Source organism: Meleagris gallopavo, chromosome 16 (assembly GCF_000146605.3).
Source record: "Meleagris gallopavo isolate NT-WF06-2002-E0010 breed Aviagen turkey brand Nicholas breeding stock chromosome 16, Turkey_5.1, whole genome shotgun sequence".
Taxonomy (NCBI): Eukaryota; Metazoa; Chordata; class Aves; order Galliformes; family Phasianidae; genus Meleagris; species Meleagris gallopavo.
The window spans coordinates 4,355,495-4,381,473 of record NC_015026.2 but is presented as its reverse complement, the minus strand read 5'-3'; the positions used below and the strand labels follow the sequence as shown (position 1 = coordinate 4,381,473).

General features: G+C 38.3%; 1 protein-coding gene across 1 annotated transcript; it reads right to left on the bottom strand.

The window, feature by feature from the left end:
- Positions 1-18,683: 18,683 nt before the first annotated feature.
- Positions 18,684-25,291, bottom strand: EMP2 (epithelial membrane protein 2). Its single transcript, XM_003210717.3, has 4 exons — positions 25,180-25,291; positions 22,945-23,038; positions 21,808-21,954; positions 18,684-21,237 (listed from the first exon to the last, which is right to left on the bottom strand). The coding sequence occupies exons 1-4, from the start codon at positions 25,255-25,257 to the stop codon at positions 21,053-21,055; spliced, it is 504 nt and encodes a 167-aa protein (XP_003210765.1). The 5' UTR covers positions 25,258-25,291; the 3' UTR covers positions 18,684-21,052.
- Positions 25,292-25,979: the final 688 nt, after the last annotated feature.

Sequence of the window (25,979 nt, the reverse complement as noted above, 5' to 3'; positions counted from 1 at the left end):
CCCAATCTGAGTTCTTTCCTCCATGAAGCTACTGAGTAGTAACAGTTGAACTCCTCCTGTACCTGCCCTCTGATATCTTCATTAAAATCAGTTCAATCACATCTACTGATCAATCTATTGATGGGAAAAGGTACGTCTGAAAATACATAGTATTATAGAAGAGATTTTCTCAACTCTGTCATATCTGAAGCAGTGAAATACAGCGTATCTTCCTCGATACATTCCCTTCCCAGTTCCCATCAAGAAATCTCTGCGATATATTTTGATCGGTGTTCAAGAGTGTACTGGGATTCTGCTAAATCCAAAGACATCCTGAGCATCTCTGGACACTGCAATGCACAGAACAGTGTGTGTTTGGATAGTCTACAGCAGAAATCCTACATTTAAGGATTCCTGACCAGACACTGTAGAGATTCTACTAGTCAGTGTCCACGATGCTTCCTTATCTTACAGATGAACAAGTAAATTTATTTCTGTTTTCTGAGTTCTTTGCTTACTTCTGACAAACCTGGTTCACAGCATGGATTTCTGTATAACACTGCCTGAGGAAGCTACTGAGCTCAAATAAAATTCAAGTAATGTTATTCCTTATACTTTTTAATTCCAGAAAGATTACTTGATTCAACAGTAGATCTTACACATATAGAAGGATACATTTTTTGGTGCTACTGTTGTAGCAATCACAAACACCTGAGGTACAATGACTGCAGGTAATGTAGTATCATTAAATGTATTTGAATGAACACTTAAAGCATTCACTTTATCTTGATGCCATGAGCTAATTTGACAGGAAACTGGAGAAATAAGTCACTGTTTAAAGATCATTATGATACATCCAATAACTTGACAAGTGTTCCATATAGAAAGATAGATATATATAGATATATATATAGATATATTGAGCCTAGAACAAAAAGAATATGCAGCAAAGGAACAAAAACAAAGGTGAGGGGGTAATCAGCTTTAATTTCTCATGACACAGATTAACAGCAAAGTTCACCCTTCTGAAAAAGCACAGCAAACAAATGGAAATGCAGCCCCAACATGAATGACAGACTGCACAGTGCTGTCTCAATACAGGAGCTGCCACACATGCTGAAAAACTGTCCTTCCCCACAGTCATTAAAACCACTTTTAGGACAGGCTGAATTATTTTGACAGAAAAAGTGCCATAACAATGTTATATGCTTTATATTACAGAAGCACACAAACCTTTGCTCCAGACAACTGCATTATTTATATAAACCACCAGAATACTCTATGCTGCCCTATACTCAAGGAAAGGGGAGCTGTAACATATCCATGCTAATTGAATTTTATTAACCCCTTTTATTTAAATTCCCATCATAAAGGAAGTCCACCTGACCCAGAGCCAAAACCATCTTGACTGTCTGCAAATGCATGTTTCATTTACTAAACTAAATATGATAGATTTGTTAGATGTCTGTTAGGCTTCATTGTAATTAACAGTTAATAGAACAATTGCTCAGTGTCACTTGACTCTCTGTAAACCAGTGTACATTCTACAGAAGTCAAAGCCCTTAAGCAGGAGAGACAAAATGTACTCCTAGTACTTGAAATCTTCTATACTACTCTCTTTGGCAACCAAAAAAGTTCCAAGAGTAGAAATAAGTAAGAAGGGGAGAACAATAAAGGAAAAACAACTGCTAATAAGAAAGGAAATACCAGGAAAGGCAGTACTGAAGAACAGTTAATAAGCACAGAAAGAGGCAGACTCAAAATAAAAAATGTGGCTGCTGGAACTTGGAGAAGAGAATGGAATTAGATAACAGCACCCAGGCACAGTGCTGCCCACCTGCTGATCAGTAGCACAGCATCTCACAACTGCACAACGCAGGAGCTCTCAGCTCATATCATTTCAAGAGCAGAAACAATAAAATCTGTACTTTGAAGATAAAAATACAGTTTAGCTCCTTGACTTTGAAGCCTTCAGGCTCCACACTTTTGAATTCTCATTCAAAGCAACACCATATCATTGTTGTTTTATTTTTTTAATTAGGAAAACCAACAATCAATAAAAGCAAACTAGCCAGATATCCTTTGCAACAGCAGATTACATAGGGACACTGATGATGGAGGATGCAGCTAAATTCATCCCAGCCAAAAGCTCCCAGCTTCTCCACGCTCACAAATTATTTCATTCCCTTATAGGTAAAGAACACCAGCCTGTGCTCAAGGTTCTGGGCCTGGGACATCAAACCCAGAAGAATGCTAATAAGATCAGCTGGCAATGAAATACAGCTTATTAGCCTGGCTCTAATTTTTTCTTAGGTTGGCAGCCGCCTCCCCCCCCCTCCCCCCCCCAAAAAAAAAAAAAAAAACACTACCAAATCATTAAGATTCTCTCTTTATATCACTTCCTGTAGAAACTCCAAGGCATGAGATCAAAGTTTCCCAGCAGTAGCACAAACGTATGCTTCCATTTTTACTTTGAGCTGTGGTTTTGACAAAGCACTTGTTTTCAGGTAATACTAACTTTAAGTCATATTCTTTCTTCTGCTATGGTTTATACCTTTGTTATTGCTGTCCCATTCTCCCTCTCCACTGTAATAGACCTCAGTAATTTTGAACGCACATAAATAATTCAAACAACCTAAGCAAAAAAGTTTGGGAAGTAGTAGCTGAAAGAAGATGAACACTTGTACAGGTTTGTCTTTTTTAAGGGCCTATCAAATCAATACAAAACTGAGTCCTTTATTGAGTCAGCTCACTTTCTGACGTGTCAGAGACCTGAAATGCTGCATAATTCCTACAGCCATTGTACAATCAATGAATATACAGCTGGTACAGAATATCCAGGAGCTTGGCTAATGTAATTATTATACTGGAGTAGGAAAAGAAAAACACTCACCCTATCCTAGGCTCACAAAATAGACTCCGGTGGAGCAGATCTCCAGAAGAGATCCATCCCCACTGGCAGTCAGCTCTTAAATGGGTCTAGGAGAGGTGCAGCCAGGTTCCACCCCTTCCTGCAGCACAGGTGAATTGCCTTCACCTGTGCTCCTGTGGCTGACTCATTGCTCGTCTCAGGTGATTAATCAGAAGTTCAGGCCGTGATTCAGCAGCCCCATACAGCCATCCTCCCTTATCTCACAGAGAAATTAGTAAAGTAACTGTTTTTATAAATAAGCATATAGCTAAATCCAGTAAATAACATAACTGCTCTTCTCCAAAATATGTTCATAACTTAGCTGAAGCACACACTGCACCTCTGAAAATGGAGGATGGTCAGACTCAGCTGGCAAATTCAGATTACAAATAAAGCTCACATTAGGATACCACAAGATGGAAGAGCAGCAACGCAAGGGATGGTCTACTCTGATGTAATAGCAGCAGGTGCAGAAAAAGGGAAAGAATCTGCTTATCTTAGGAATACTCATGCAATCCTTGGGTAGGCAAAGATCCCCAGACAAGACACTCTAGCCTCCACCGCCAACCCTTAAATGAGGTCTGGGAAGGGGTAAATTCCCTTCTGTTCACTCAGGTGCATTGCATACATCTGAACTCCTCTGGATTGGCCCTGACTTCTCATCAGGTGCTCAATCACTGGTTCAAGCCATGACCTAGCATTTTCCATGCATAGGACCTAAAAAATAGCTGCTGAGCTAGAAAGAAAACAAATCTAGAAGCAATATTCTCAAGTAGCAGAACTTGCAATATCAGAAACAGCACCAATTAATGAAAGCAATTTGACCAGTACCTGCATATAAAACAAACAACTAAGAGCATATTTTTAGCTATTATATTTGTAATCGCATGCCTTATCTTAGTTTCCTAAGCAGAGGACTTGCAACGCAGTGCTTCCATACCCAGCAAAAGACTACAGTCATGCATGATGCTTTTGTTATTGATTTAACTTCACCTTAATGCAGCCTAGTTAAAAGGACCGTTTATGTAATGTATCATTTGGATAGAAAAAGCTAAGATTAAAAAGCTGTTCTGGGAATAACGAAGTTTGTTGTGCTGTGTATATTAGAAGCAATAGAAGAGACATTGAACCTATCTTATCCAAATGAAGAAGAATTTTATTAAGCATTTAGCCTAAAATCAGGCATATTTCCTTTAGAAAGTAGATGCTCTACAAGGAGAGAATCTGGATTTAACATCAGTGTTCTCTCTTTTACCAAAATAAAGAAGAAATGAGTTCGATTAGCCTTTTGCAAGATGACAATATTTAGTAAAGCCTGAAGTTTTCCTTGCTGCAAAATTATGTTCCTAAAAGGCTATAGAAGTGAATCATTGCAAAGAGAGCTCTGTATAACTTAACTGCTGAGTGATCAATGCCTCAAAACACAAAATTAGTCCACAGTCTTGTATGCTGTGCTTATTAAATTAACACATTAATATCTGCTATGCAGTCTCAGTTGAGATCTGCAAAGGTATTAAGCAACTGGTTTCACATAACAGGTAAGCTGTCCTAAAGATCAGTACTTCACTTTGATTGGAGGACATAGATTCAAGAAACACCTACTGACCTGCAAACATCTGCTTTCATGGTCCTCCAGCCATTAGAGCAGCACACAGAGACATGCACACTACTGTTAGAATCACCTCATCTTAGCACAACTGTAAACCTAGAAAGGATCATTATTTTAAATGAATGAAAGTACTTGAGAAAATCACCACATAGTAATATTTTTTCTTATTGTTCAAGTAATTCTTGGAGAGTTAAAAGTCTGTTAAAGCACTTGACAAGTAGAAGTGTGTAGAGTCCCCTCTGCCAATCTAATACATTGAACAAATAAATAAAATGGTAATCAGCAGTTTTCCCTGAGCCTCCCATACTGCAGCCAACAAAGCAGCCATTAAGGCACAGCAGAGGCAGGTTACTGCCTGCAGGACAGGGAGCCAAGCACTGTGACACAGCCAGCAGGACAGCAGGACAAGGGCTGTGCCAGCCACAGCCCAGGCCAACATTACCTAAGCAAAGGAGTAGGGCAGGCTAGATACAGCAGCTAGGATCGGCCAAGAGCCCAGATCATCTAACAAATCCACAGTGACAACACAGCTCAGTCCACACTTCAGGCTCAAGCCTGATGACAGCATTCAGGTTCAGGAACAGTCTGGTGGCAGCCAGACAGGTTCACCATGACAGGGGCAGCAGAAGAGCAGGAAATCAGTCCACGGGTCAGGGCTCAGACTCATTGAGATCCATGGCCCAACAAGGCCTAGCCATTGCCACACCAGAAGACAGCCCAACCAACAGAACAGAGGCTGAAGGCTGAGATTAAATGGGGCCCAGCCCCATGGTGTGGTTGGAGGTTCCAGCAAAGGCTGACCATGGCAATTAAAACCTATCAGTGCCCTCAGGGCCTCGACAGCAACTGAATCAGAGCACTTGTTCTAAGACCTACACTTTCCTCTTTACTGGTTTATTTGTTTCTCTTTTAAAGACTACCTGACTGCCTAAAATAAGGCAAAGACGGGAATTTCATCTTGCCTTTGATATTGCAGCTATGGCATACTATGGTGTGTCAGCTTCTGACTCATCTGCATTGAAGTTTGTCCTGGATACGGTTTGCTTGCTCCATTTTGCACTTTATTTGTCTATAATCTATTCGTCTTCATCTATCAAAATCTGTTAACCTTTTGCGGTCCTCCACTTCCAGCTTCTGCTATGCGTATTTTTTCACTGCTGTTGTTGCTTACAGCTGTGCTCAACCACTTTCTGCCCTACATATTGACTACCTTGTCTGTCTGTCTCTTTTCACCCCTTAATCTCTAAAAATATACTGATGAATAGGAATACATATTTCTTAATACACAGGTGAAATAGACTTCTTAAAACCAGCATTTTCCCGGGACACTCCTAATAATACCCCTAAAAGGATCCTGCACCACCAATTCTTAGTTCTGAATACTAATTCAGATGCTAACTCATGCAGTAGGTGGATTTTTTTCACACTATTTAAAATAACCAATTGTTAACACAAGTTAGTTTCTCCCACTTACAAGTCTGAGGTACATTATACCATATTTCAAGAAATTAAAGACATTGCTAAATAGTAACTCAGTGACTTCACATTCTCTCTTTTCTTAAACTTACTGCTCAAGCAGTTTTGAAAGCCCTAATGCTATTTCAGTCTATATAATTCAACAGACATAATTTGGCAACTACCTCATATAATAGCATCCTAATTTGAATGGGTTGAAATGAATACCTGAGGCAGACTCCAGAGCTCTCCTAAGAACACCGTCTTCCTAACATTCCTAACATCTTCTTTACAAACATATAAATAATAGCCCTTGCATTTTCTTTCTCTTCTAGGCGATCAGATTCTAAATACTGGATGCAGAAAGCACTAGCATTGAACTGAATTGTACTGCACAGTGGTAATGATCAGTTTCACAGCATTAAGTAACACTCTCCCATACTGCAGTATCTCACTATGCTCAGTAATGAAGAACATAAATTCTGATCAATGAACAGTATTTCTTTCAATTTCCTACCAGAGCTCTTGTAGCTAGGCAGAGCAGTTTTATGTTGAAATATGACATTTTTGTCTAGTCCTAAGACTGAAGATTTTTCAAAATACTTTCCTTAAATAAAAGATCATGAAAGAGAAAAAAAATAGCTGGTGCAGGAAATCAGATAAGTTCACCATACCTACCACACTGCATAACACTGTACTAATCACAGGGACAAAAAATAATCACTTAAGGGACCTGAATCATTACTGAATTTTCCATTCAGTTTCCTGACTCCTTACTTGACATATCCCCAGAAGTTTTACATTTAAAATCTACACTGTGAAAACTTCCTTGTTATTACTAACAGGAACATAGAAAGTACATAAGAGTTGCTAAGCATAACATACTCTATGAGATATGATTCCACCTTCCTAATGAAGTCTACACAAGGCAAGATAGACTGGCATCTCCATACCCTTCAAATTCTAAGATGAATGGCTCTGCAAATGGAAAGCATGCGGAGTACAATACATGAACAATGGGAAACCAGTGTGGGATAAACAAGCAGAAAACACTTCAGGACCCATTTGGGTTCATACTATAAAGTGCCATATTAATTATTCTAGAATCATATGTAGACTTTTCTCCATCAGGCAAGGCCCAGTTTTCAGATGCCAAAAATTTATTAGTTACTAAACTGCACAAGTGTAAATTAAATAAAACAAACAAGGAAAAGTAGGGGCAGATTTTGTCTGCCTGAGGATCAGGAGAACTGTTGCTACCATTTTCTTTCCTCCAGTAACAGCAAGTTATTAGATCAGCTCAGCCATTCATGCATTTCCTAACAGCTGTAATAACATAAGCCAGCATTACACAGCCCATATTAACAGTATGCCATCACATAGGTGCTGGCACCACGCTGACACAGCAGTGATTTTTTGAAGGAAAAAAACCATGATCTACATTTTGTTAGTCAGCTTTCTGACCTGGTTCTACATGGATTATACAGGTGTCCCACAAACAGAATGTGAGACTGCGTCAGATGGAAAGAAGGGGAAAGGAAGGATGCACCAGTGCTGATTTGAATTAGTTTAAGCTGCTGTGTAATGACATGTACAGCTACTTATTTAGTAGCTTAAAGTGATTAGAAAATAAAGACTTGAATGAGTCAGGTTCTGTCAGACTATGTGCATATGCAAAAATTGCACAGACGATCTCAGTACGCACTTACGCTTGATGTTTCATGTTACCTAACTTACAGTATTAAGGGCAAGCTACACTGTGCTTTCTACATGATGCACAAGTTTTTCAGTTCAGACCTTTTAAAGAAAAGTGTGTCATCCACATCTATTTTCCTAGCCAAAACTCCCAAGTTTTAAGTGGCTGTTAGATATTATTGACAGAAGAAGTAAGTTAACAGCAGAAAGATTTGATGAGGCAGAGGAAACAGCTACAGTACATCAAAGATACAAAAACCTGAGAAAGCAAATAGAGGATCAGAAGAGTAAGTTCCTCAGCCTTGAGTACACAGATTAGTGCTGGGTTTCCCCAGGAAAGGCAGCTATAAAAGCCCAAGAAAGAGACCATAATTCTCAATTTCTCTTGGTGACCATTAATTTTGGGGAACAATGCCAAGCCCACTCCTCTACAAAACTGCCAAATCCCAGTGATTATTTCTCAAAATTACTCCATAAGCATAGTAGACCTTTCCTCCAATGGAAAGTGCAAGAAAAAAAAAAGGCAAACTTCAGAATTCAAAAGATTTTTATAAATTATACACTAATACAAAGAGTTATCATTCTTTTGAATGTATGCGCTTGAGTAGCATATGTCTTTATCACAGCTTATTGAAGGCAAACAGGCCCTCATTTGCTTCTGTCACAACACTAACAGATGTTGGAAAAGACAAAACAAGTGAACAAGACATAAATGGGAAGGCTTGGAAGATGGTCCCTAGAAGAATGACAAATCTGTAGAGACAAGTATGCTTTGGAGCATGCTAATATCCACCGCTGGTGTAACAACAGTTCTCAAGTCATTTCCTCCATTTATGAAAACATAAACAAAGTGATATATTCTTTATATATGCCATGTTATATGCCTGAAATGCCCAAACAAAACTCAAAGAAATCAGATTTATATAGAGAGAATATAACTTTTTTTTTTTTAAGTTGATGCAATGGCATCATGAGGCACTCAAATGTTTTGACTCCTGGCATTCAAAACAAACACAGGTTTTTTCTGGGGTAGATCAGAAAAGGCATTTTGTTTGTCTCTAATAAAAGTACAAGTGAATGAAAGTCAGACAGCAGTATGTTTTAATGCAAAAACCTAGTATAAAGGTTTGTTCAGGAGAATGTGGCCAATTAATTTGATTTTAGATGTCACAGTGATGTTTCTGTCTTCATAAGAATATGTTAGCCTTTAAGGACAACATAAATTTTGTGTGACGTTTGACAAACTTAGGCTTACATGTTAGTATAAACTAGGATGAATAGTTACAAGTTGTATTAAATTTTGTGAACTTGTTTCCTTCCTCATATATATACTTGAGCTATAAATTTTCAAAGCTGGGAGTCCCAGAATAAAGTTTGGGGAATATTTTCCCTACGGATAAAAGTGATTGACAAATAGCCTGTATTATGCTAAATCATTTTTGACTGGAAATGATGTTGAAAGCAATGAAATTATGGAAAGCAACTAACGAATAAAGAAACAAACTAAAAAAAAAGCATAATTAATGCTACCCAGCACAATTTCAAGGAAATTTACTTCACATGATCACTTACTTTCTCAGGCACTGAGTTTTCCAAAGTTTTGAAATAAACATCTGCAGCCTACAAATTTACGTATGGCATTTAATTTCTAAATAAATAAGAAATTTATATCTGAGTAATCAATACGTTTTCAACCTGGGTCTCCCTTAGATCTACTACAGATCTATTATTGCTATTCCAGATTCATGTTAAGATTTAAACAAAAAATTAGAGTTGGTACATAACAAAATCTGTTAAATTACTTATTGTATTGCCACCACCTCACCTTATTTCCTTTCATTTCTTTCCTTCTAGCTTACTGTGACACTCACTGATTGATAAAAACTAACAGCACTAATTCTAAATGAGATGCTTGGTAGGCAAAAGTGTTACGTAAAGATCTGTATTGGGCTTCTGTATGAACACATCTCCACTTTTCTACTTACCATTTAAAGTTTATGTTTTTCTTCCTCCTCTTCTCCCCAAGAAGTGAGGAAAGAAAATTAAAGGCATCATCTTATGAAAGATTCACACTGCTCTGAAATAGACTTGGCTGTTAACACAATTTGTTACAGTTAAGGAAAACAGCTGGATATTTTCTTTTTACTAATACGTCAAATGCCTCCTTATTTTAGAACAAGATTATATTATTAAATCTTCATATTTTTCTCTTATATCTGCCAGTTTTTATCTACAGAATAGATTTTACAGTTTGGGTAAATTCACAACCTTTAAGGATCCTCATTCCACTGCCATAGAGATGCTGGCAGCCATATGGATTCTTCCTACAGACACTACATGTAAAGGTTCATTTGAGCTGTTCTGTTTCTTTCAGGATGCTGAATGCTGTCTTCAATACTAACATCGAGTACTTAGTGATACCTTCAATCTGTGGGCAATTCTGCTACTTTGTTCTTGACTGTTATTTCCTGCCCAAAATATTGTTTCAGAACTAGTGGTCCCTCTTTCATTTTTACATTTCAATTACTTGCTGCAGAGTGGCTCTGCTTTTGAGCTGTTTTTCAATATATTTAGAGGAAGACTCCACTTACTTCCTGCTCCAAGCCTTTCAAGATAGATCTTGTATGCAGCCCATGCAGCAATTGCACCACCCAATGGAGCCTGGTGTGGAATCCCCATTTTTGCTCAACAACACATCAGAATTTACCTCCAGCTATTATCCTGAGTAACCATGGCTTCAGAAAAAAATTGTGCTGAACTCAGTTTATGAATCAAATGTATGAAACAGACATAGTGGATTTGGCTTATATGCTTGGTGCCCTGCTTCTCATTGGAGATGGTAAGTAATTAATGTGATTTTGAAAGTCGGCACGTGTTCTACCACATGAAAAGATACACTATGGAATCTGTAAATGAGAGGAGAATTCAACCAGACACTCTAATCCTGTTTAATGTTACTTCTTCCATCTCTCCTCTAGAAGATGGAGCATCATGCTAAAATATTACAAACCAAAGAAACATAAAGTGGATAGGGCTATGATCACTCCAGAGGAGAAATGTTCCAGAGGAGGAGAAGAGTTCCAGCTACTTCTATCTCTTCTGCGGAGCTTCTCTGGGCAGATTCAGAACCTAATGGTTCTTACCAGGCTCTAAAAATCATTTGGTGCAGAGCTTTTGGTTTCCTTTCCTTTGAGAGGAATCTAATTTATGCATGCAGGAACTGCATTAAGAACTGAACCAGCAGAAACTAAATGGAAGTAATCAGGGGACTCTCTTCAAAACTTCACTGCTGCTCTGACCTTAATTGCTAATGCAAACAGGAGCCAAACACTGAGGAGACATGAGTGCTTATACCTCCCTCCATAGGACAGAGCACAGGAAATGACCATACAGCAGAGTAAGGTGAGGAGCCCATTCAACTGCTACTAACATGTCTTTATAAAGCTTCTGTTTCATTATTTAAAATATTTAAAGCAACCACTCAAATAATGTATTCCCTGTAATCAGTGATTGCACAAGCTTATCACGCATCAGGTCCAACATAAATACAATCCAGTATATAACATTCTTGGTACATATTCCTGTATGTTTAAAAACAAACAAGTTCTCAAAGAAGCAACATGAATATTTCTCCCTGTTCTATTTCAATTTGTAAATCAAATCAGTAAGTAAAAGGCTGTAGTTGTTCAGTCCGGGAGGAAAAAGAAAACAACCTAGACTATGCATTGCAAAACAAATTTTTGCAAGACAAACTTTATTTTGCAAGGTTAGTAATAACACTGAAAACTGGCAGATGTTCAAAGAATAGCCTGTTTGTTCGAGACTTTAATTCCCTCGTCAGTCTGTTGTACATCAGACTTGTCCAGAACCAGATACAGGCTCTTCTGCTTAACAAGCTGTTACTCTTCTGCTGCTTACAAACACTTTCTTAAGACATCTTCTTCTTAGGTAGACTTAAAACACCTCTGCCTGGTCTGTTGCAGTGATCATTCCCTGTTTGCTAAGAAAGCCAGCCTCCCTGCTTCCCTTAGAGAAAAGTTGTAAATCACGTTAGGAATTATGAGATTGAATTAGTTTAAATTTCACTGAGAGGACTTTTTCCTCTCTTTATTCACGTTTCCAGCAATGTTAGCCACATAGCAAGATAGTTTCTGAGCAAGTTTCTCATTAACCAATTTGCTTCTAACAAGAGTTGTACACTGAGAAAAATCAAGCAGATCTGGATTACTTTGGTGCATAGAAACATTTCCGCACATGAGCCAGAGCATGACATTAAGTGTTTGCTATAGAATCTAGTAAGAAGCAGTCACTGAAAGAAAAGAACAAACCTGTTTAAGTGGCTGATTTATTTTACAGTGTCTGAATTCGAACACTTGAAGATGGAGAAAGGGATTACAGGAATAGAAAGGAAATGTGGGGTAAGGACTGGATGTATTTTCAGCTAAAATCCAGTCAGCCTGATAATTTTTTCTTATATTATCTGAGAGATGTCAGGCCATCCCAAATATATGCAGTTCTCTACCCATTTGCTTACACATTCCACCAATAACATGTTCATCCAGATTTATCTAAGAATTTCTAGGCCTCGATTATATCTAACAGAGCAGAAGCAATGTCCTTCTGTGCTGTTATTTTTATTATGTGGTTATTTCTCACAGAGGAATAGCCAAGATGAAACCACATAGGTTTTTCGGTATGCAAAAGTTTTGCTTAACAGTCACTAAGAAAAAATACATGACATTTTATGCTCTAAATACATTCCCTGGGAAATGAGAATTGCAATTTAAGTCTGTTGTCTGAGCAATGATGTAGATACTGGAGAAGCTAGAAACCTAATAAATCATTTTGATTAATGAAAATCCTTTATGTTATAAACCTTTCAGAGAAAAATTAAAATAAACCCCAAGCTCCTCTGTATTTCTAACTGTGAGTTTGTCATTAAACCCAGCAAGACAGAAAACTGCAACTTCACAGATGTCCTCCATCATCCCTTTGTCCTTATAACTTTCACCAAGGGATAAAGCGATGAAAAAACTCCAAGTGTAAAATGATACATTTTCCAGTGTCCAAACAGCCTTTACCCCAAGCTGCACTCATTGACACTACTGGGAATGGACTGCATTTGAGAATATACTATCACCATTATTTCAATAAAGCCTCACAAGCTGCTTGTGAGCTAACAAATTGCTGTGAAGTTACAGCACAGCAAAATAGGTCCTCAGATTTACATAGTCTCTACATTACAATTCTAATGTTAATTAATAGTTATGTATGCATAGAAAGGTTCATTATATTACTGTTGCTATTAAAAATGAATGGCATCATTTTAGGAAATGAAACATATGTACAATTTCCAAACAGCAACAAACTCTTAAATCTTGGCTTTCCAAAGGGAGAAGCAATTGGCAGTGTCCTCTGCTGCACCTTAATTCCAGCTCTTCTCCTCCCTGAAAAAGAAAAAAAGAGAAAGAGAAAAACAAATAACCAAAATAAATAAATAAATAAATAAAAAACCACAACATGACATCGAAGCTTGGCATGTAAGAATTTCTTCCCTCAAACCTCCAGCTGCGCTCTTGCTAACACAGCATGTGGTAACCAACCCTTCTTTGCCACAGGGCAGCACTACAGACTCAGGGTGCCCACCAGGACCCCCAGCCCCTTCCCTGCACAGCTGCTCACTGGGCACTATTTGTTGCATCCCTGCTGCAGGGCTTTTTATATCTGCCCTTCTCGTAGCTCCAGAGGTTCCTGTCAACCCCCTTCTCCAACCTGCTCACTATCCCTGCACAGATCCCTCCCTGCTGCATTCCTTTGTACCCATGGGAGGTCAGATGAGTTGAAGGAACAAAGCAGCATGCCTCTCTCTTCCTCCCTCTGCCAGAACCCTGAATCTGCCAGACCCCATTGATAAATCACCCTTCACTCCCTGCAGTACCTCTGCTTGCTGTTTGCTTTGAATTTTACCACACAAAGCTTGGCAACCACAATAAGAAGCCTCGAGGCAGCCTTGCTGCAATGAATTGTGGAAAGGAGCTTCATGACTGACATGGTGCAAAGCAAGAGCAGGAGGAGAGCAGCTGACAGGGGCCTGCATGGCTGCCCTTGGTGTGTGCCACGCACAGAGTGTGAGCATAGAAAGCACAAGTGAGCTGAATATTCCTGCTGGGATGGCAACCCCTGCCTAGGCCTGGCGGGCCCAACAGGTCACCTCAGTGTGTCTGCAAACTGCCAGGAGCTTTCAGCAAACTGTGGGCACATGTAACAGCAAAGCCCCTCACACCTCCTGTGAGAGAGGTGCTTGCAGCCCTCCGACCATGGCTGGGAGCCAAGCAATTTGTGATGATTAACAATTTAGAAGTGTGTAGTATTTGGGTTTACATGCTAAATGGCAGATATTGATCTTGCACACGGAGCTCACCGATTGCTGGCTGGTAATTTAATGCATTGCCTCAGCCCTGGCCTGACTTGAAGCAGACAAGTTGAGCAGTTTGCCTTTGTACAACTGCCCTTTCTTCTTGTCCAGATGCAGTACATGCTGATTAAAAATAACTGTTTGTAGGGCATTGCTTTTCCATTATGCTACGCATATTTGAAAATATAAATTAAAATATTAGGTGTAGCAATACTTTCTCACTACAGCAGATTCCTGTTCACAAAGTGAGACCAAATTATTCAGATTTTTATTTTTAAGGTCCCTGCATTCATTCAAAAGCAGGGAACTGCAATGTTCTGAACCAGCTCTGGGCACAGAAGTTTCACTTCTGAATACAAGTATAATTTGTAATGAGGCTTCTACACTTCGTTGTAGAAAGATGAATCTCTATGCCTTGGAAGTCATCTCATCTTCTTATGACTCTTCTTCATGGTGATAAACATACAAAACACTACTTGAAAGCCAAACCTTGAAAGCTAACGCTACTGCCATGTAAAAGAACAGCAGATAAATCAAAACTGACATGAAATGACTGAATCCAAGGGCAAGGCTGTAGCAATGAGAAGATTGGGCAACCTTGATTTTTCAGATAAGCGAAAGGGAGGGGAGTGCCCACTTAGAAACCTCTGCTCACAGAATGCAGTGAGCCTCACAGCACAAGCACTAGACCTGCATTTGCTATGGGGGTTCATGGGATAGAATTTGCCAATTTGCTTGTTTAGTATAAAGAGATGCCCAGCCTGAACTGAAAACAAGCGTGCAACAATTTCACATATTTATGTCCAAGGAGAAAAAAGTACATTATTTTAGAAAGAAAATAGAGGAATTATAGGCAAAAAAAACGTATTCTGACTTGTCATGCATAGTGAGAAAAACATTTTAGTAACATTCATTTCTAGTAGGACAACTAGTGAAGAAGAAAGTCATTCCTACTGCTGGGAATAGTCAGAAGCAAGTTAGACTGCCCTAATTCCTCCTCGAGTGCATAAAAAGCAGCTCCAAAAGCTCACAACACTTCAAAGTGCAGGCTCCCTTCTACCAAAGGACATGGCTGGAACGGAGACCATGTCTCCAGGCTGGGAGTCCTGGTGGACACCCTGAGTCAGTGGTGCTCCCCTGCAGCAAAGAAAGGTTGGTTACCACATGCTGTGTTAGCAAGAGTGCAGCTGGAGGTTTGAGGGAAGAGATTCTTACATGCCAAGCTTCGATGTCATGTTGTGGGGTTTTTTTTTGTTTCTTTGTTTTTCTCTTTTTTCCTTCTTCAGGGATGAGAACAGCTGGAGTTAAGATGATGCTGGGCAGAACCCAGTGCTATCTGGGAGGGCAGAAACCAGCCCATTTTGTCTGCCTCTTGTGCCTTTTGCAAAAACAATGTATGTACAGCATGTGATGGAAAATCTGAAGGAGAATGTCCTTCAGTTCTTTTTCATTATTGCAAAGATATCACCTCACACACTGTTCACTGCATGTCAAGGTTATGTGCTGCAAGTGGCACACATCAGAAGGGAGCAATGGAAACATTAAGGGTTGCCTAGAAAATGCCATCTACAAGATCTGCTGAAGATGGTAGCAAAAGACTGAATTAAGCATTAATCTTCAGATACACAAGGAGGTCTCTGTGCAGAGGACAGAAATGACGTAATGGTCTTGGAGGACAAGGATGAGCTTTACATTGCCTGCTATTAGCCAAGGGTAAACTCATTAAGGCTGAAATGTGTGTTGGGGCAGTTGTAGAATTTCAGCTGGTGTTAACAACTGCATGTCAGCAAATGCATGCTGGGTTTGGTACAGGTGTGATTTATCCTGCTATGGACTGACAAAGGAGCAAGTGGCCTCATGAACACCAGGCAGTCCTAGTGCTTGTCCTTGTCTTCCCAGCCTCTCAGTCATTGTGTATTGAGTCATGGGGAGAGCTGAACTCAGTATAGTTGGACTGCAGAGGTAGGAGCTTCAGAAGACAAGTAACAGGTTTAACTTTGAAAGGGAGACAATAAATAAACCCTGGGTTTTTTTTTTTAACTAGCTGATGTTAAATGGAAACCATGATGTTTTTCATTAAATGCCAATACAGCCCAAAGTTTCCATCAATCACATATTTATCTTTACTATGGCTGTCTAGCACCACTAGTGAGTGTTTTATGCTGACCTGAATGTGACTGAGAAGCCTGAAAAAGCAACACTGGCACTGTCAGTACTAGCTGCTCCAAAGCAGCCTGTCCTATTTCTAAGTGCAGTGTGGGGAACAGCTCATATTTTGCTCAGGTTGACAACTGCACGGCAGTTTTCCTGCTCTGAAAAAAGATTCTGTATTTCAGATGTGTTTAATGAACTGCTCTTTACTAAGGTTCCTCAAAGTATTGGGAAGGAAAAAAGAAGAAAAAAAAAAATCTTAGACAAGAGTTATTTAATGTACATGGTTTTAAAATCCTGTAGTGCATGAAAGGTGAAGTATTCACCTAAATGTTTGAGAACAGAATCACCCACAGCTCTCGAAAGCAAGTAAAAAAAGCTGAATAAAGAGTGCTTGAACAGAGGGAGGAGGATCCCCAATCCCTGGGGATTTGCACCTTGCAGAATGCTTCAGAACTTAGGGAAAGTCGGACTTTCCAGAGGCGTTTTGAAATGGAAATGCAGCGGTGTTTCGCCACGAGGAGGCTCTGTCGGAACGCGAATTGCACAGCACGGCCAGCAAGAAGGGAACGATGCATGGGTACCACGGGCAGGCAGACACACAGCTGCTCCAGACACCTTTTTCTCTTCCCTACTCAGCCTGTTGCCTTCCTCCTCCTCCAAATCTTTCACGACTGAAAACGTTTTAAGGCATCGGTTCCTAAAAGGATTGCCATTTTTAAATCCTACCAACTTTCAGGTTCCAAAACAGTGTAATTCTTCAACACAGATGCTTAAAGAATTTCTCTGCTGGAAGAATTTTACTAAAAAGTAAGTAAAACTATCTAAAGTGATAATACAAAAACATCAAAGAAAAGAGAATATTGCAGCTGGTCTACTTCTTGCTGATAATATATTAAGAAGATCGAATCCTTGAAGCAGTGCACCCACACTGTATTTCTGGCTTTTCCCTTGTATTTATGTGTGTGTCTGGCTTGAATGAAGTTTTCTAACATTTATAACAGCAATATTACTGCCTTTCAATTTTCTGGTAATTGATTCTGATTCAAATTTGCTGAGTTGGCTCTTAAAAGTACAGTTTTAAGAGTTGGGGTTTTTTTCAGGTCTTGGGGTGTTTCGCTTTTTGGGGACTTTTTGGAAGATCAGTGAGAGACAGGATTGCTTCTCCAAGAAGCAGCAGTAAAATAGACCAACATTTGCCCCACGTAGTGCAGTCCAGATGCCATCAGGAGCTTTTTGTAACTGCTGAAAGTGATAATAGTCAACAAATTTTGTGACAGCACCTGCAGCTGCATAGTGTATACCTGTTTTAAAACAAAGTGACAGTACATGCATGGGTTGCCGAGCTTTGTAGCTGAATTAAGGAAAAAAAACATAGAAGTCTACAAATTCAGTTAGTTTAGTATTGATCCAAAGTAAATAAACATCCCACTGACAAAACACACACCCTTCAATAGCACACATTTTCTAATTTGTTATTACGAGTGTGCGAGGAGTGTCTACTAGTTTAGGCAAAAAGCTAAAGGAAAGACAGAAAACAAGTATCAGCAAAATGCTGAATGTTAATACATAAATAAGAGACAACCTGTGACAATTCTGGTAGCTTGCAAACTATACAGACAGTACCAACTCAGAAGTTTCTGTATTTGTATGAAGCTTGTATGAATTAGAAGTTGGCATTTGGCTTGCTACCCTCGTTCAAATAACTGCTCTTGTCTCAGAGCCTGGACTTCCAAGCATGATCCACATCTTCCTCGCTGGCAAGGACCCCTTCTTCTCCAGAGCTCGTTGAAAAATTCAACACTGCTCCTCCTCAGAAGTCTGAAACTGAGAGTTCCATGTGCAAAGTCCAAAGGGTGTTGCACTGTCACAGACCCTTTTAGAAACTGAACCAAGTGCTCTCCTATACAGTTAATATTTGTGCCTGCTCCATGAAAACCTCAGGAATGGGTATGTACAAAGTAGAACAAGCAAAATAAGGGTTTGACTTACTGTTCATCACAGGTTATTATCCTTAAGTACTTCTCATTTCAGAGCAATCTGTGCAAACCCACATGTACTGCTGTTGTCCCAGTGCATGGGTGAAGCTTGGGCTGGAGAAGATACAGAAGTTGGTGGCTTGTTTCTAACATTTCTCACATGATCAAGGCATTCAAAATAATCTTAAACACACAGCTGTTCCTGCCAATGAGGAGAAGAGACCTTACTATAACTGTCTTATCACAGCACACGTGGGTCTTGCAGTACATGGTAGCTATTCTTGTGGGACCGTGCACTTACACATCAGTACACTGATGTTCCCTCTACTTACCTGAAAGCTCTTCAACAAATGACAAAAATAACCAGTGTGTGGTTCCAGTACAGGCAGGAAGAGTTCAATTTTACCTGTTCATACAAATCCTCAACTATTTCTCATCCCACATTGTATAAATTTACCCCAAGCTTAAAGACAAGGTCAGACTGCTGAATGTATTGAGCTTGCTAATACAAGAATTTTTAACTTTATTTTCATGTACAGTTTAATAATATATAGAGCATAGAAAATGGTATATTTTAAAGGCATATCAAGTAAAAAGAATATTCTAAAATATGTTTGTCCTGTTAAAACTCTTGTTCAAACTTTTTGGCATTTATTTTCTTGGTACTTCAAATATTGACATATGTTCTCTGTGTGGCACCATGTGCATGCTGCTGTTTGTACACTGAAGTGTGTGTGCTTTTTACTTCTAACTAAAGTGACAGAGCTTTTATTGTAGAAGTAAGCTGAGTTCATGTATATATACATCTTCATCTTAAATATTTGCTCTATAAATGACCTAAGCATTATTAAGGCAAGAAACTGAAGAAGTATCTCTTCAAGTCAGTGGCATTTCAGCTTAATTTACAGTGTTACAGAATTATTTTCTAGATATAAAATAGCTTGAATGCACGTTTGTTTTAGAATTTCATCCTTAAAATTTCATGTTTGAATAAGACTAGCCAAACACCTAACTTACAGACTATCTACTTTCAGCCTTAAACCTACATCTGTTTATTTAAAACAAATCCTGCTTGCTAGCAAAATTCAGGTTTTGAATCTGAAATGTATTCAGCAAACAGCAGAAACACTTTTTTAAAAAGTAGGGTAGTAATGCCTGAAATTCAGAGTGTTCCCACTAAGAGGAAAAAGACTAACAGAACATTAGCATCATGCAAGACTGGGAAAGTGAGCATGCATTCACTCAGACTGATTTATTGGTTTTTTTTAAACTGCTGTTATTTTTACTTTTAATTTGCTGTTCTGCTTACTTGTCTAATTAATTTCTTGCCAGTGCTGTTGTGCTTTCTTTGCTCCCTAATAACAGTATTACTTGTTAGAGCATTCTAGGATGTTCAGGGAATGGAGATGGAACAGCATGACTCATTACTCATATCAGAGACAATTCCTATACAGTTCTGTGAGAACTCAAGGATGAATTACCTGCAGCAATGGGTCAGACTATCAGCTGCTGTGTAATAGGCTAAGTTATCAACATTAGTAGAGCTACATTATTTTGTAGTAGTAATTTTGTTCTACATTAAGTGTAAAATTTCATTTAAAATTCATTTATTTGTATTGCCTATATATTGGGTCAGCTGTAGTGAATATCATGAAATGAATACATGGTTAATGCTTTTACAAAGTCAAATCTACATTTTAACATCAAAGGTGTGACTAACCAGAAAAAGCCACTTTATTCCCCACATTGGTCTCCAAACCCTGAAATCACCACCAGCCAAAGCCAGTATTATATTGTTGAGCAGTTAAATCTGGTATTACAGTAATTCTCTCACAGAATTATTGAAAAGTAAGAATCACCAAAAATTCTGAAAAACTATCCTGGAACTACTATGCATAATAGTTACACTCTGATTTCTTTAGTAAGAATTTTTATTCAAGTAAAATCCATGTAGGAAGTTAAAATGAATTTTGTAAAGGCCAATTTCCTAGTGAGCAGACACAGAAAAAGAAAAAAAAAAAGCTTTTCTAAATTAGATATTAGCCAACATGATATATCTAGCCAGATCCCAATGTAATAAACATATTGAGTTTGGCTGCAAAAAAAAGGTAAATTTGGTACTGCACAATGCAAAAATAAAGGGCTGCAGGACTTGAGTATCTTTCTGCTCAGACTACTCCAGTCCCAAGTTGTGCACTGAATTTCAAATTTGCTTGTAACTTTTCCTGCCAAAGGCTCTGTATGCTTAAATTAAACGTGAAGAAGAATAAAGAGAATCATTTGCAGGAGTACAAAAAGGAGTTGTTTACTTTTGCAAAGCAAGTGGCTTTAATAAAAGCTTGATGACACTTACTGCATGATATAAATAGCAGAACATTCGTCCTCTGCTAGAACAGCCACATTGAGTGCAGCTTTGGGCTTTTATACTTGTTTGCTTTTGCACCATGATCTTGGCCTCATTTTTCACTTCCCCTGTATTTATCCCATCCCAAGGGCTAGATCCAGGCCAGGAATATGCTTAGCATATTGCTTCCAAATTAATTTGCAAAGACTTTAATAGTAATCTGACAGAGGCCAGGAACTGCTTATGCCTAGAAAAGGGAATACACCATTTCACCACAGATGATGGTGAAATAAGTAAAAGAAAACTTGGGTCAGTCTTGCTCAGACCGAATGCCAGGCATTCCATTAAACCTGCTGTTGGTTGGCTTTTTTTGTATTCTGTTTCACATCAAGAACACAGTACATTTTTAGAGAAACAATACCTTTACTACAAAACCATGTAAATGATTATATACAAAATAGTTATTGGAATTTGGTTTTGTACTGTCATGACAGTAATAACTAGCTGCCAACATTTATTTACGTTTCCTTAATACTAGGTACATAACACCACTGATCAGAGTAAAGGCAAATGCAATCCAGGCTAAGACGAAGGAATAGCCATATTGGCCTGTAGAAACTTCAATGGCATATTCAATGCTCTTGTGCAGTTCTTCATGCCTATCTGTGTAAATGGAAGCTGCAATCATAACGCACAGACCTGGAGGAGAACAAACAGCAAAGATTAGTAATTTTAGATAATATCACTATGTATAATAACCATCCACTGACTCTCATCTGGCAGCCGCTTCCAGCAGTGTCTTTTTGCACACACTTATTTTCCATCTGCAAACTAAACTGGGGGCATTTCAGGACATGCTCTCAGTTTTTTTGGCAGGGACTAAATTTTAAGCGTTGTTTCATATTCATGTAATTTGCAATGAACACAAAATGATACTTAACATCTGGATAGTTTTAAAGACTAACAAAAATTAAGGAAGTACCTGCCTGCAACATTTGCAGTTACTTAATTTGATCAAGATGCTCAGAATCTTAGATTCTTTCCCTAACAAATTTTTACTTCTGAGCTGTGATGTTACCCATGTTTCCACTGCCTAAACAGTACAGAATTGAGCAGTTCCATGTTTAAACATATATGCAGCACAAGCTATGACCTCCAGAGCCCTACAGAGTTCTCATACAGCTCATTCTTTTTGAAACCTTTTTCCCCTTCCCTTTCGTACTTTCATGTAAACATCATTAAAGTCACAAGTGTTGAAAAATCACTCACATGACAGGAGCTGGATAATAGAGGTTAACACAAATCTTTCTCCTTGCTTTAGACGGAAAAGTTGGAGAATGAAAACCAGAAATGCCACACAACAGAAAATAGTAGATAGGACCATGGAGGCCTGAACAGCCTGAATTGATTGATATTCTGCAAAAACAAAAGCAGCTTTGATTAAAAATAGTTATCCCCCCTTATCTATTCCACCAATGAGCAGAAGGGCAGAGCTACACTCTCTAAGCAGGAGTTCAACAGACATAGTAAACCAACTGTGCAAGCCTAGGGGGGTTCTTCACACTTTCTTTTTATTAATACAGCCAGTGACTTAAAGACTTTTAAAAGCTTTTCAGAAAACTGAATAAAACACTGAGACCATTTCTCACATACCACATCCTCCACTACCCTCTGTATGAAAGTGTATGAGGGTGAAACTCAATTGTAGGCTAAATTCATACTAGATTAGATGTGCCTGTGCATAATGGGATTGTCTCCCTGCAATATAGATATGACCTGACACTCGGACAGCAAAGTTACTACAGGGCTACGTGGCTCTTCATTTACCTATCTGAAATAGATAGTAACTGAAAGTGTGTGGGAACATAGTTAAAGTAACTCTTGAGAATAAAAAAATATTTTTTTTTTGGTGAAGCAGGGTAAGTTAGGTTGTACTGTATATTCATTCTTTGCATAGATATTAAGTACAATATCTATGTTAAAACTTCAGATTGTGTTCTCATTTTCTTTCCCTTTTATCCCCATGCCTGTAGAACAGTGTATTTATGTTCTTTTGAAGTTCAGTTCTGAGAAGCAAGTTACACCACTGCAGAGCTACCTTCAGATGTCTTCACCACTTCTACTTGATTCAGTACTTTAAATGTTCTTTGGCTCTTGCTCTTAATTGCTTATGTTTAGTCCCTCATATTGGGCTTTCAGTGTACCTAACAGTTCCTTCTGTTCTCCTATGAGAGAACTTGTAGGAACAATTAGCTTTTCCAGTTTTGAAGAATTTAGAAGACATGAGTAGTTATTAGAACATACAGGTTTTTGAACAAGTATATATTCTCGTCCCTGTAAATTTTATGTTGGTTTCCTCTATCTCCTGCTAAAGGAACTGAAACATATGCATGCAGAGATACTCACCTCTGAATTGATCAGTAATAGGTGTGCAGGTGCTATTATTTGTGATGCATGCACTCCAGACATCTGTAGAAAAATTATCTCCTACCCACCAGGCCTGCAAAATAAAAGTAAAGGTACATCCACTGGAACAAACATCTGTTCATTTTATTAATCTTTCAAACTAAATTTCAGATGTAATGGACTTAAAAGCATTTATACACGCTAGGTATCAAGAAAGAGAGGGCAAGAAATATTTGGAGATGGGATGGGAAGCCAACAGCATTAAGAACTGGAAAATACATCTGCATTCCCAGTAAAGAACTGAAAGCTTCAGTGCTCCTACTTGAGATCTAGGCTTGGGAAGTAGTAAGCAGAAGAGACCAGAGATCTTTCTACATTTTTTCTGATAAATTTGCACTGAGTCATGTACTGACCCCAAACTGAAGGCAGCATGTTATGTCAATCATCATCATGATCAATTTTGGAATAAAGGGTATTTCTTTATTCGTGTATCATTTTCATCTTAGACCCGTGTGAAGTAAGAAGGGGACTAGATGGCAACCCTGAAGCACAAGGGATTTTCTACTTTTCAGACAGAAGTTTTGGACATTCAAAGACTGCTCACTCCATAAGATACCCCAACAAGTTATAATTTGTTCATCCAGACCTTCTTTGGAATGTGAATTCCCTTAAGGTACAACACTTTTTTAACTCATGGGAAACAGCAGGGTAATAAACCAAGAAACAGAAACCCTGTTTACAAATTTTCTGGTTCCCGACACTCAATGAATTAATCTCAACTAAAGTAGCTGTGCTGTCAATGTGCAAATGCAGTTTGTGCACTGTGGCATCTGACTGGAATTAATAGCAATAAATTAAGATCTCACTGTGGTATTTCTATTTCAGTGTTTTAACATTTAATGCAAAATAGTACTACAGTGACTGAACAGATTTTTACGGTAGCCTGGGAAATGCTGCAACCTCTCTACACCAAGTGGCATTTCCTCAGGAAATCCACTCCAATTCCGATAGCTACCCAGGCCTCAGTTTTGAGTAGTTTCTGGAAAAATATGTCTTTTAAGTACGAGTCCTGGAATCATCAGCTGCTTAAAGAGACATACCAGAAACCCCACAGAATACCAAGCAGATTTGCAACAATACAGCAATAAGGACATCTGTGTATCACGACGGTAGCTGTACCCATCAGAGTAACACTGGATTACTGTGTTAAGAAAAAGCATTACCTTCTCAATAGCACTAAGCTGTTCATTCTTTTGCTGTCCAAGTGGAATAAATTATTTCTCAGCTTTGAAGGCTTTTTCATACTTTGAGAGTTATTTTCTTGACAACATAAAACCTATGAAAGTACTAAAACCAAGCAGAAGCTGGCTGCATAGTTTGTTACTGCTTAAAAGTAGTTAATGACACAAAGCAGAGTGCATGGTTCTGGAATTCTGTAATCTTTTGTATGTAACTGACCTGAGCTAAGAATAATTTGCCTGTCCACTGTCCTAGTTTTCTAAATATTCAAAGGAGCAGGGCAATAAAACTTGGTTTTAGTGCTTTTAATTAATGACCTACTCCAGCTTATCAACTAGTTGGCTGAAAAATAACATGTCAGTTCATACAATTTTGCATTGAAGAGTTGTGGATATTATATCATTTTACTTAAAGCATAGTCTTTGGAAAAACTATGGGATTCAAACCAGCTTCACAAGTGAGGTAAAATATTTCCAGTAGTATTTTTTTTTTAATTCCTAAAAGCCTGTGCACTCATTGAACCTGTCAGAGAAAGAACCCAATGCAGTTAAGAGTACCAATCACTGTGCCAGCTGTTTTGGAAATAAGTCATTCATATTAAAATGTAAACACTGGAAAGTAATCTTTTTCTTGTCACAAAAGTAATTAAAAGAGATTTGAAAAGAAAGCCACATGATTCTAAAACTTTGAGCTGAAATTGTTTCAAGTGAATGGAAACTAATTCATAGCAGAAATTATCCTCCTCTGAGGCTGGTTTGAAGAAAAGACACCAAATCTATTTTCAGTTGCATAATTTTAAGTGTTATATAGAAACTAACTTTAGGACAATATGATTTTTTTCTTATACAAACATTTGTTCTGGTAATAAAGTTGGTGGAAAACTTCTAAGGCTCAAAACACATCTAGAAAATTATCTGAAACACAGCAAGTAATAAAAGACTGTATAAAGCAAAGAAATAACTGGGTTCTTGAGGAACAAGAAGAAGTGACACTTACATTGTCAATAGTTGAGATGAACAACAGCGCTGCTGAAGTTATGTGAAATATAATAATGAAAGCCAGAAGAATCAACATCCTTGATGCGAGGAGTATTTAGTTTGAGATAAATCTAGTTAAAAAAAAAAAAAGATTGAAAATGAGCATTCTTTAAAAGCTGCTAATTAACCAATTCATCATTGTACTACTTCATTGTGGCTGCAAGTGCTCAGTGTCATTGCAAGTGTATTTCAGAGCACAGTACCATTAAAGAGTTTGAAAGGTTGTATGTAGTTTGGCTGCAAGGCACGTATTCTTTCTCCAGAGGTAAAAGACTTCACTAATCATGTTTTATACCAGTATGACAGCTTTCTGTTTGTTACATGTGATATGTAGCTAGCACCACTAGCGTTTAAATGAATCTCAACTTGAAGCAAAGCCAAGAGGTGTGTTTTTATAATATGCAAGTGGGATGGCTGCAATGAGTAAACACAATTTTTTTTCTGCATGCTTCTCCAGCAGAGGTATAAAGCATTCTTTCATGTTGACTTTTAGAGAATTACTTTTCAAATGACAGACTCATTTGCATGTTATGCCAGAATTTCCACGGGCTTTTTGGTAAGGTCTTGTTTCAACCATGCTTTTGAAGTAGGGTGAACTGTAGATTTCAGTAGGATGCTGGTAGAACAAAATTAATTGTTTCATGACCTATCACCTAGATTTAGGAACTATGTTGTACCTTAGGCTTTGTACAGACTGTCCGTTGTTCATATAATCAGAAGATTTATCCATTGGTGAATGACTTAGGGCTACCATTTTCT